The 13,093-nt window shown below is 35.4% G+C and overlaps 1 protein-coding gene across 1 annotated transcript; it reads left to right on the top strand.

Moving 5' to 3' along the window:
* The first annotated feature begins 4,398 nt into the window (after window positions 1-4,398).
* lnp1 (leukemia NUP98 fusion partner 1) lies at window positions 4,399-11,985 on the top strand. The gene is made up of 4 exons (XM_042512005.1): window positions 4,399-4,581; window positions 8,374-8,619; window positions 9,999-10,097; window positions 11,818-11,985. The coding sequence occupies exons 1-4, from the start codon at window positions 4,399-4,401 to the stop codon at window positions 11,983-11,985; spliced, it is 696 nt and encodes a 231-aa protein (XP_042367939.1).
* Window positions 11,986-13,093: the final 1,108 nt, after the last annotated feature.

Genomic DNA, 13,093 nt, shown 5'->3' with positions numbered 1-13,093 from the left:
CTTAATAAACATATTTTTTTAAATTTATGAATTAGGAATGAAAGATGTAGAAATTGTGTACTTTTTAATAATAATAATAATAATAACTTTATTTATGTAGCGCCTTTTACAGAGTTTACAAAGTCCTTTGACAAAGCAAAGCAGAAATGGGGTACACAGACGGCGATACAAAAACAGAAAACCAAACAGTCCTATTAAAAACAAGGGTAGAGTTAGGATAAAGTTAAAACCAGATGACAAATAATGCAAGATGCAGGATACATGATGTCAGTATAAAATAATATAAAGAAATATATCAAAAACAACAACAAAGGAAACAATAAAAGCAATCAAACCACAAATGAAAGGAAATAAAATTTAAAAAAAAGTAAATTAAAAAGGTAAAAGAAATTTTGGTCTATTCTGGTTAAATAGTTTAACACATGTCGCTGACCCCAAAATAATCCATTCTACATTGACACAGCAGCCTGTTTTGAAAAGTAAATAAACCAGTTTTGCCACTAAAAATATATGTAACACACGATGCGACACAATAGCTTTGCATCTTCCATGTGATGAAGTTGCTGATGTTGCGTTAAAGAGGTGAAGAGGGGCGACTGACAGAGGTCACAATAATAATGTCTGATCTTCCAGCTATTCCTGACTGTCTGTGTGTTATTCCTGTAAAATGTGTCTGCTATTGTTAGCACAGCCCGGCTTAGTTTTAGCCGCCCGGTGCCGCCTGATGTTTGGTAGTCTGTGATCACTGGGAAATGTTTGTGCTGCTTTAATGCTGAGAAGTGAAATGCTTTGGAAATCTTTTAGGATCAACTGCGTAAATACTCTTAATTGTTCCAGTTAGATAATTTAATCAGATTAACTTCAGATGCTCCTGCAGGTATACAGTTTGTTGTTGGCCTCGTATTGTCTGGTTTATTGGTTCCAAAAAATGTATTTTCTAATACTGTTTAGTAGATTTGTCACACACACACACACACACACACACACACACACACAGAGTAATTGCCTTGAAAAATGTAACCATGTATAGCTATTAATCTTAATTTCTATTTACTTTACATGTAATTGTTAAGTTTACTTGAAATTAAGTTGTATTTACTTAATTTTGGAAAGTTGTTGCAACTTAAAAATAAAAAGTGAAATTATCTCGTTCTTTCTAAGTGTTAGAAACTTCAGTTAACCAAGTTGGTCTGACTTAATTTGATCATGACAAAGTGGATTTTGCCAGTGATGAAGTGAGGAGATCTGCAAGTTCTGTTTTGTTAACATGTTTAAGTAAATACAAACATACACACTCTCCATATTACTCAAAGGGTTACTGTACTATACAACATAATATCTCTGGAACTCTCTAATGCCCAGTCAAATGAAGCCATGGTAAATAAGCTTTGGCTAAGGTAATGGAAAAGGTCAGGCGAATTTGTTTTTAAAGAATTAGCTTGGTCATTATTATTTGATTTACTATACTAAATGTGTTTTGTTTTCTGTTTTGTTTTGTTTTTTATACCTGTTTAAATTTGTAAAACATGTGGGCACATATGCATGAGATGCGGCTATGTGTATATGATTTATATTATACAATGCACAAAAGCTAAATTAGAATTTAATCACAAAAAATAAAATAAAAAAAAGAATATACCATCACGATTAACTAGTTTGCAACCAGCAGAATGCAAACATATATAGCACAGCAGACCTAGTTTACTGAAGTTGTGAGCAGTTGGATGATTGATTTAATTAAACTTGTCATTTTTAAGTTGCAACAACTTCACAATATTAAATTAATATAACTAAAAAATCATATAATAATATATTTTAATATATTAATATATACAATTAAATATATTGTTAACATAAATTAAGACTAATAGTTATATGTACTTAAATTTTTCATGCAGTCAGTATTAGAGAAAAGGCAGACGGCCGATATCTCCAACACTGTGACTCACTAAAACAATCTAGATTTATAAATAGCACTACAGCTAAGAGGGAAAACATGTGGTGTTGGTTTTGGGCTGAATTGTCCCCTAAAGGCACTAAAAACATGTCAATTTGACTAATCTTTCTAGATCTATAAACCACTGAATGATATTCAAAAAAAATGTGCATGGAAGATTTTTAAAAAATCTAATATCTTTTTGGGATATGTACAAAGACTTTATTGTTATTTCATTATTCTTTGTTGTTTGAGATCAGGTGCGACCTTACCTGGCTTCCATCTTTGGAAAAACAACAGATTACTGTAATCTTGATTTAAGGTTACATGATAAAGCAGCGTGGATGTCTCATAACGGCACTCCACCAGATTAGTCTCCTCCCGGAGACTCAGCTCCCTGAAACGATTAGCAGAAGTTTTAACATTTCAGTTTGTGAAGGTGTGAGGGAAGATTTTGTTCATGTTCAAGTGTGCGTTCCATATTAAGAAATTCCTCTAAACCTAGGGCTGAAAACATAAGGCAAAAAAACTTTTAAAAGTGGTTATTCATCTGATATTTACTTTGCAGCTTATACATAATTACCATGCAAAGTTTTTATGCAAACAAAAACTTAAAATACAAATTATACATTTAGAAAACTGTATGAGAATATAAGTCACTGGAGTGATATAACAGGATATGGTAACTTTAAATAACACGCTCAGTGACACACGTGTCTCTTATGTCACTTTCAGAGCGCTCCGATGACTCGTGTTGAACACTTTAAGACTCGACTATGACTCTGTAGCATCCTGCATGTTTAATGCTGGTAATAATATGTTCTTCACTGAATTCACTGAAATAAATAATATGTATTAAATCAGATGTTCACAGTCAGATTCTCTCATCCTCAATTAATCTGCACAATTTATGGTTTGTTTGGGTTTTTTTGTACTTTTGGGACTAAACAATGTTTGTATAAAAAGAGAAATACTGTCCTCCAAACAACTTGTATTCAAATATGAGATTGAATTTTATATGTGTGAGTGGATATTAGACAATAAGTCCCTGAACACAGACATGCAAAAGGCCCCACCACTTCTCTAGACACACAGACTTTGTGCTGTTTTTTGCTTATTTTTTTGTTGTCATTGTAATTTTGCATTTCTTTATAGTCGTTATACATCTTTTTGGTCATTTTGTGTCTCTTTGTATTTATTTTGTGGCTGTTTTGCGTCTCTTAGTAGTAAATTTGTTTCTCCTTGTAGTCACTTTGTGTCTTTTTTGTCACTTTATGTCTCATTGTCTTCAATGTTTCTTTAGTGTCTCGCAGTCGTTTTGTGTCTCTGTCATTTATTGTGTCTTTTTGGGTTGTTTTGTGAGTCTTTAAAGTTGTAATCTGAGATCATTTTGTGTGTTTTTTTGGTTATTTTGTGTCTTTTTTGGTTATTTTGTGTCTGAGATAATTTTGTGTCTTTTTTGGTTATTTTGTGTCTTTTTTGGTTATTTTGTGTCTGTTTGAGATAATTTTGTGTCTATTTGAGATAATTTTGTGTCTATTTTTGGTTATTTTGTGTCTCTTTGAGATCAATCTGTCTATTTTGCTTGTTTTGTGTCTCTAAGGTTATTTTGTGTCTTTTTTGGTTGTTTTGTGTCTCTTTTTAGTTGTTTTGTTTCCACTCTGTGATACGTTTGTCTATTTTTGTAATTTTGTGTTTCTTCATAGTTGTACTGTGTGTCTTTGAGATAATTTTGTGTTTATTTCTCTTCGTGGCTAATTCATGTTAATTTCAGTGACATTTAGCAGGAATCACAGATACATTGGTTCCAAATTGTGCACATGTTGCTTTTCCAGTTGCTGACAATTGCACTGAAGAGATTTGAAAAAAAAAAAAAAAAAACAAAGACAAGAGGGAAGTAAATATGATTCAGTAGTGCCATAGTGCAATATAAAGGATGCACTCCCTCTGTCGTGTATCACACAGGCCCCGGGCTCACAGTGCAGCAGACAGGAGAGCCTGCACTCCATAATTATTGACAGGTTTGATGTACTCAGCGAGTGGAAAGTATGGGGAAATTGGAGTTTCAGTTGTCTAGCCCCAGGCCCATGACTGTAATGGAAAAGCAGTAGTCACATCAGCCACCCAGATACAAAATACTATACACTCCTCTCTGCCTCCCGCCTCCCTGCTCATTCCCATCACCTCCAGTTTTACTTTCTACCAGCTACGTTAAATAGATTAGAGCGGATTCACTTGTGTAAAGACTCCAGGAAAAGCTCTGCTGTTTATTTTTGGATCATCCAAGAATAACACAACTAAAGCGAGAGTGGTGCAGGCTGCACAGGGATCTGAGTTTACCTTTGCCTTGTGGGATTGTTGTGTGGTAGAGCAGCCAGTCAGTCACAGGCTCAGTAGGTCAGCTCACTGGGCTGAGATCACACTTTCATTTGTTGGACCGGGACTCCCTGCACAACTCCGGCATGTCTCTCAGACTGCTGCCTGCTTTCGTTGTGGATAACGATGACGATGATGACGGTAACTTCACAAAATGGATGAGTAGTTACTGGGGTCACGGAGCAGAAGGTGGACACTCCAGAGAAAGGAAGCGCAGTTTCAGAAGAACTGCAAAAACACAAGCTGATCGAAGATCACTCCCAACTGTGGTAAGAATCACCAGCACTGAATGGATGCATGCATGTGTGACTTTGTTTAGTGCACAAAATGTATTTGCACTGATATATAAACAGCTGCAACACACACGTTCCTACTGTGCAATATTTGTAACACTTACTGTGCAAAAATATTTATCTATTTCTGCATTTTTCCAGTGAAAATACTACTCTACTACAATTATCCTGTGCAACTATTAATACATGAAGTATCTGTATATGTGTTGCAAGTTTTTTAAGCTGCTTTAACGTGTGTGTGTGTGTGTGTGTGTGTGTGTGTGTGTGTGAAATTAACCCTTAGGAACCCAAGCAAGAGGCAATGAGCAACTTAACAAGACATAACCCAAAAATAAACATGAAATTAGTAAAACGTAACAAGAAAATTGCCTGAAAATGAGTAAAAGAAAGAAAGAAAGTAAAAAAAAAACCTAAAAACAAAAACAAACAAGAAGATGCTCTAAAAAAAAGTGCTGAAATTTGAAATCAAGTATACATTTCCTACCTTTGACCCCCCCCCCCCCCCCCCCCCCCCCCTTTTAAAAAACAAATTGTCATTTAATGTTTCATGTCACCTCTTACTAGTTGCAATTAAATGTACATTTCTTGCCAAGTAGCTCCCTGAATCTTACTGAATCTCCCTGATTCTCCCCCATGTTTTCAGAAGAAATCAGACCTTTTTTCTCAGGTTTTACAAGGTTAAATACCTTGTGAAAAGTGTCTGAAAACAGCACAAGAAAACTGATGTCGATCCAGTTTTTAACGGTCTCATCTTAAGTTTTTCCTCTATTCATAAAACCTGTCTTATCACAGCACAAAGAGCATTTTAAACTGACGTAAACTTCTTAATGCAACTACCTTCATGAACCAAACTGTGTCAGTTTGAAAACACATATAAAAATATGGACAGTATATTTAGGTGATGTTGTTGTAAAAGAAACAGAGCATGATCTTATTTATATTTCAGCAGACAACGACGATAGATTAATGCATGCGAACACTGTGCAGACGTGGAAAACCCACACACTGGTATGAGCGCTATGCCGGCTCTGTAGGTCTGTTAATGTGTTTAGTTATAGGGTGTCCTGACCTGTAATTTGTGTCCACCAACCGAAAGTACAAGTACAAGTACATGATGCTTACACACAAACACAGACATGCACAGATATAAACAACATACAGAAACATGAGTTTATTTAACTCCCTCTACTGTTTTTTGGCAAAATGCAAAATTTCAAAAGAAAACCAACAAAGTGCAGTCAGTAACGCTGTGAGTGTCTTACTAGTGAGTACTAGTTCTCTGTAGTACTTTACATCACTGTGGTCGAACAGTGACCACCTGACTAGACTCAGTTCACTGCTTCACTATGATTTGATTTCACTTGATTTAATTTGATTTCACTTTAAAAATTCTGAAATGTATCATCCCAGGATGATTTAACATCAAACACAAAGTTACTTAATTTAAAACAACATTTAACCATAAAACTACAAAACAACAAAACATACAACAAATGCTGAAAATACCACCAAACATTTCAAATAGTGGATGGCTCCCTGTGTCACACACTTGTTGTTCACCGTTTACCAAAATGTAGACATCAGCCTGTGTGCTTTAGATGGATTTGTGTCGGGATGAGCACAAGTGAGTGTACGCGTAATTTATCTGTGTTTCCACACAGGAAGTGTTGTTGGCATATTGTTATATGATTAAATCTGCACTAACGTTTTGCTCACATTTGAAGGAACCAAAGAAAAAATCATCTCAGAGTTAACTGGTAAATTTTGTGGGGGAACAAAAGCAGCTGATAAGAGACATGAGGACACATGCTGATATAGATCGGGCTCTAGATGGAGTCAAAAAAAAGCCCTGATGGCTGCAGCTCAGCTGAAAGTTTGATTTTTTTTCAATGTGAAAGCTTCTGCCAACAGAGGACAGATGAGTCACATGACCCAACAATGACCCAGCTATTAATCCATAAATCGATTGATAAACTGTATATGTACTGTATGCAGTGTTTTTACACACTGTTCATGGACTCAAATATACAATCAGAGAATAATTTCTAAAGCTTGAAAATAAAAAAAAAAACAATAAAAAGAGTGAGAAGAATTAAGAACACATACACTTTTTCTCGCTTCACACACACACACACACACACACACACACACACACACACACACACACACTGTGACACAGAATCACTCATTACTACACACATTATGCTTACATATGCACTCTTTTGCCATCTACTGTAATTTAAATGCTTTTTACGACATCAATTGCACGTCTGTCTGTCCTGGAAGAGGGATCCCTTCTCAGTCGCTCTTCCTGAGGTTTCTACGTTTTTCCTCGTTATAGGGTTTTTGGGGGAGTTTTTCCTTAGTCGTTGTGAGGGTCTAAGGACAGAGTGTCATATGAGCTTTATAAATAAAATTGACTTGACATGTATTCTGCTAATGCTACCACTGATAATCATAAGGATATAGTATATTGTGTACTGGATATATGTTCATGTTTTAGGATAAATACATTATAAATACGCTTCACACCACCACCAAGCACCACTGCACTGACTTATTTAAGCTTTACCTTTGAGACTTACAGGCATATTACCCAAATACATCCACAACATTTAAGTGAAGAGACACATAAATGGGCCAAACTTTTCTTTATCTAAGCCCCGTTATAAATACAAGCTGACAAAAACTAATATTAATTCTACAGATTTTGGAAAGCGTGGAAGCCCTTAATCACGTGGTTGGTTAACCAGTTTGTACTTATCTTTTGTCAAATCAATGCAAAATGTAGCTTTGTAACTTATGATAGTGTTGACTATCTTATCATCTTTGGGTTATTATTGGTTTTCTTTCTTTCATCTTCTTTTTTTAAAATTTGATTTCATTTTTAAAAATGTCGTATTATTTATTTATTTATTTATTTTCAAAACAGAATTGTGTCGCTTATCATATTAATGATGCTTTATATTAAAAATTAAATAAATTGATTGGTTAAAAAAAATATTAATAAATACATAAATAATCAAAGTAATTTGTATAAAAACAGACATAAATACACGTATAAAAAAAGAATAAATGAATAAATTTAGGTAGTTTATTAGATAAACTATATATACTTCAGTCTAAATGATTAAATATCTTAAACTGGGAGAAACTGCTATCAGGTATGAGGGATAATTTTTAGTTTTGAGACTTAAAATTCATTAAAGAAGATCTGTGTAAGAAACTGGTAAATAAGGTGGACATTTACTAAACAGTAGGATCTAAATAACAGATGCTATTGAATTGCACTGTGGGAAATGTAGGACTCTGCTGCATCAAGTCTGATTAAATGCATATTTTTCCTTAAGTTAATTTTATCATCAACAAACCTAATTAAACGTTAGCAGTGACTGATGAGAGTGGACCAAGTCAAAATCAGAATATTAACTTTTATTAGCTTTATTCTGACTGCACCCTCAAAAAAAAAAAAACAACAAAAAAAACTGTTTTGTAACTTATGTGTAATCTGATTACTGCTGTTGTGTAAATCATCAGTGAACTGAATGACCCGAGTCGAGAGGAAAACTATAATTAGATTGGTGCTTTACAAACACGTTGCTTAAGAATATTAAGAGTGATTAAGTGAACTGACAGACAGACGCTCAGCCTGGTCGTCCGCCTGCTGCTTTTATGTTCTCACAGTTGATCTTATGAGAAACTTTCACGTTTCTCTTTGAGCTGAGACTGAAGTTGTGTAACAGCACTCTTCCTCTGCTCACTCCACAGTCACAATTAGACGCCATGAAGCTCAACAAGCTGCACGCAGCGACGATGGCTCCCAGCCCGAGCCACATCAAAACCAGGGAGGAGAAGGGGGAGGCCAGGCCCCACCAGAGAGCTCGCCGCTCCTCCTCAGACGACAACAGCCGCCCCAAGACCGCCATCCCAGAGAACCGCATCACCACCATCCCCGAGCTCACAGAGTCACTGGAGAAGAGGCTGATTCTCCGGGACAAGAGGACCATGTCTCTGGTGAGCTGGGGTATTATAAAGTTCAAATTTAAGCAGTTTATACAGTTTTTTTTTACTGGCCCAGTGTGTTTTAGATTAACCTTTTAACTGGAGGGTGAATCAGGTTTTACTCTAATCGGGTATTATGAAGCCCTTAAAGAGCTTCGAAAGAGCATTATAAGGTGTATTATCTTAGTATATTGACAGGATTATGGACGTGTCCCCAAAACTCATATTATTTATTGTAAAGTCCACAGTATATTTTGCTGAGGTGTAAGAAGTATTCAGATCTTTTACAAAGTAAAAGTCCTGCAATCAAATGTTTACTATCAATCAATCAATAAATATGACAATATTATAAATAATCTAAATCATTATTTATATAAATGATATGTAAAAAAAAAAAAATACAGGAATAAAAATAAATAAATAAAAGAGTAAATGAATGTGTAAATAAATAAAATAAATGAAGAAATAAATGCAGAGACTGGTACCTCACAGTGACACAGAAACACAGACATAAATAAACATATATAAGATCTTTATCTAATTGTGTCCTGTTTAGTTAATTTAAAAAATATGATTTTATCATTTATTTCCATATTTATTTCAACATTTGTTTATTCCTTTTTTTTATTTATCTGCAAAGAAACTCATGTTTCCAAATAAACACAGTGGAGTAAAAACTACCATACTGGCCTACTGGCCTAAGATGTAGGGGAGTATAAGTATAAAATGAGTATACTCAAGTAACTACCTCAAAACTGTGCTTACTTGAGTATATGTACTTATTTCACCACTGATCTTTTCTGATACTGTCAGGACAAAGAAAAAGATTTTTCACATTTTATGAAAGGGACAGATCACCGCTGTATTTTACACATTGGTATTATTTAAACATTTCACAATTTTGTAGTTTTAACTTTTTTGTTAATTTTTATTTCTGGTAATGTAAAAAACAGTTTAAGTTAATATTTACTTTCTGAAGTTTTCTGTTGTTCAATATGAAAGGGAAAACAGACTTCTCTGTATGCTCACACTGCGTATACATACTGTATATTTGCTTTTCATTACAGCATACAGTGCATTTATAGTTTGCATTATTCAGATTCGATTTCTAGAGAATGATCTGTGATTAAATGTGTACTGTAGCCAACAAAGCTTTTCAAAAGGAGCTAAACTGTTGTATGTTTTTTTTTGTTATCAACTTCAAGCTTCTTTTTCCATTCACTCTTTGAAAATATATTTGTGTTTTGCCAGTACACTGGAGTTGTGAAAGTAAAGTGCAAGCATTAATACTTTAAATATACCAGAGATTAACTGCTAATTACTGTAGTATTTCATTAAGGTCAGAAGTTGAGCTTTAAAAACAAAGTTGATTCTTTTTTTTTCTTTTACAGATTGAGGACGACAAGTTGTGCCTGATCTGTCATGAGGACATGAAGAATAATGGAGGAGGAGTTCAAGAGCTGCACTGCACACATCGCTTCCACAAAGAGGTAAAACATATTTTACAGGTCGTACTCACTGCATGTCTCCTCATGGGCGGGTTATGAGACAGTGGGATCTGTGGACACAGGGCATCTGTGTTGTTTAGTGTCTTTTTCTGGTTGTTGTGTCTTCCTGTTGTCATTTTGTGTCTCTTTTTGGTACTCCTCCTGGTCGGTACACATTAATATGAGTAACATTTTGTAAGTGAAGGTCATGGGTGTCCCTGACTAACTCAGTCTCCAGAAATAATGTTCATGTTGTATGCTTCTGCAAACCAAGAATATGTTACATTTTCCCATGATTTTGTCTCAGATAAAACCTTCTCAACAACGCTGTGGTGAACATGTGATTAGGTTGAGCTGTTAAAAACACTTTGTCGTGGTTTAGATGAAATCGTGCTTCGTCTTAAAACACGCAGTTTTTGGCACAAAAAGCTGATGGAAAAGCAGGAATGGGTCAGTAAAAAAAACACGAAGGTTTGAGGGCTCAAATGCTGAAAGGAAACCTGGTGATGTTTTGTGACGCATTTACTTGCAAAATTTAGTCAAGCTACAGTTAAAGCTCAATTAGGCCATTTAATTTAACTACTGTCCTTGTCCCAGTATACAAGCACCGGGGGGGAGAATCGATTTATTGATGGAAATCTGTCCGACTCCTCCACAGCAGGTGGAGATATGACCCCTTTCAGCTAGTTGGAATAAATTTGTATTTTATATACAGTCTATGATTTGGACCAAATCACAATCAAAACTGTTTATTTACAAAACCTACTATTTACTAACTACAAAAACCGCTGCGTCACTTAAACTGATATGGTGGGGTGGGACTTTTTTATTTAAAATAAATATAAAATACTACCTTTTCAAGTTGTATGTCTTTCACCTAAGCTAAGATTTAAAAAATATGTTTAATTTAATTGATTTAACCCCTTCTCAGTGCTTATATTTATTTTAATGCCTGACCCGTTTTACAGTACGGAGGAACACCGAGTCCAGCTCAAGTCCAACTGAGGCGTTAACATGATGGAAGAAACTATTTCAGATCTTATTAACAGGATGTGCTAGTCCGATTTCTAAAAAAAAAAATGCAATGTACTCTGATGCAATGTACTCTTTCAGTCGGATTAACATGTTAAAATGTATTTTAAAAGTTCAGTTTTAGTCGGACTAACACAATAATTTAAGTTTTTCTACCATCATGTAAACACACTGACTGCAATAACTTGCCAAAAAACAGTGTTGTTGGTTTGTCGGCCCTCCATATGGAACAGTAGTCTGCAGGTTTGCAGCAGTCTCACCTAAGTGTCACACCATCCTCCTTCCCCTCCACCACCTGATGACAAAATCAGAAACTTTGATTGACTACATATAATTAATACAAAGGTAACTTATCTGTGGTTTGCAGGAAGGTACAACGCAAACGTTTTTTTCTGGTAACAGGGCTGTCCTGACTCTTTGGGTTGCTCGGCCTGTGCCTGTCAGGCCTGTTCAGTAATCTGCCCACGTGTCTCCTTTACAATGTATTTACCTTCCCATTGCAAAGCAGCGTTCACTCCAATCCCTGCATGTCAGACCCTGCATTATCAGATCAAACAGGCATGATTGCAGCTCTTTCCCGGATATGCATGATGTGAAGCGGTATGAAAACACTGGTTTGAAACCTTTCATGGAGCGCCCTATCAGCTGAGGACTGACTTATCACGATGTCTCCGTTTGGTGGGTGCTGAAGGCGGCTCGGAGGTCAGAGCAGGGTCGGCCCCGCAGCGGCAGCGAGGCGGCGGCCTGTCAGCTGAGGAAGCTCTCAGATGAGAGGAGGAAGTCTGCAGACGGACCGATCTCCATGGAGAAGGAGCAGCACACGCCCCGCCGTCAACTCTCCCTGCGGAGACATCGCTGATATCATTCTGTAAAGGGAGGAGGTGTCCTGTCATCCGTGGAAAAATGGAAAAATGGAAACTTTGAGCCAAACGTCGGGACTGTCTGCTGAACTTTGTGAAGTTCACGTGTTAAAATCTCAGGGCCTTGGCTGTGCCTGACCTACAACTTTCCACTGGATCCCATCACGGCGTCTGCCACTCTGTCTCCTCAGTGTCAAAAGCCAAATTTAGGAGGATGTGTAAATCAGAATTTAAATAAAAAGAAACGATAAAACATTTTAAAAATCAAATCTTTTTGCCTAAAATAAATGGGATTTAAAAATCCTTGTTAGAAAAAAACCTGAGTATGAAATGAAAAGAAATGACAAGTGCTTAAAGTTTCCTGCTTGTGTTTGCTTTACGTACTGTCACATGGAAATATGTGCTGGACCTACTTTAACAGTGGTAAAATATATATGTGCCTCTTTTATAAATGAGATTAGAGCTGCAGCTAATGATAATAATGATAAATGATAATGATAAAATTTTAAAATAAAGAAAAAATTGAAGGCAATGAGCAACTTAAGAGGAAATGACCCAGAAATTAGCAAAAAAAAAAGTCAAAAGTACAAGAAAATAACCTAAAAATTAGTTCTAAAAAAATCTAAAAAAAAAAAAAAAAAAAGTAAGAAATCTATCAAAAAAAGAAGAAAAATACAAGGAAGCAAAAATTCTAACAATTCTATAATAATCATATAATTAAAAATTATAATAATTATGTAAAAAATAATTCTAAATACATAATAATGATAAGCTGAAACAGTTCTGCAGATATTTTTTCCTAGCTCTTTATTAAAGTGATTTTCCAAAGCTACAAATTTCTTGCAAATTTCGTGACTTTTTCCCCTATGCTTTTTGAAAGAGTTCAAAGGTTTAAATACTTGTAAAAGGCATGTGAATGCAGCACAAGAAAAGGGAAGCTGATTCAGGTTTGAGAGGGTTAACGATGAATCTGTATATTATTTTCTTGACTGATTGATTTATCGTTCTGATCTGCAGAACATTTGAAAACAACCTGGGTCTCACTCCAAACTTGTCAAATATCAATGCTTGGTCAGTGACCAGTTGGTGTCAGATACCGACGAACAG

Source organism: Plectropomus leopardus, chromosome 3, assembly GCF_008729295.1.
Source record: "Plectropomus leopardus isolate mb chromosome 3, YSFRI_Pleo_2.0, whole genome shotgun sequence".
NCBI classification, from domain to species: Eukaryota; Metazoa; Chordata; class Actinopteri; order Perciformes; family Serranidae; genus Plectropomus; species Plectropomus leopardus.
This window is presented reverse-complemented; position numbering and strand designations above follow the sequence as displayed.

What these genes read in the sequence shown, in the direction of transcription:
- lnp1 (XM_042512005.1), top strand. Translation starts at nt 4,399, where the DNA reads ATGTCTCTCAGACTGCTGCCTGCTTTCGTTGTGGATAACGATGACGAT. An exon ending in ACAAGAGGACCATGTCTCTG is followed by an intron (nt 8,620 to 9,998) that starts GTGAGCTGGGGT and finishes TTTCTTTTACAG; the next exon opens with ATTGAGGACGACAAGTTGTG. An exon ending in CACATCGCTTCCACAAAGAG is followed by an intron (nt 10,098 to 11,817) that starts GTAAAACATATT and finishes TGGGTGCTGAAG; the next exon opens with GCGGCTCGGAGGTCAGAGCA.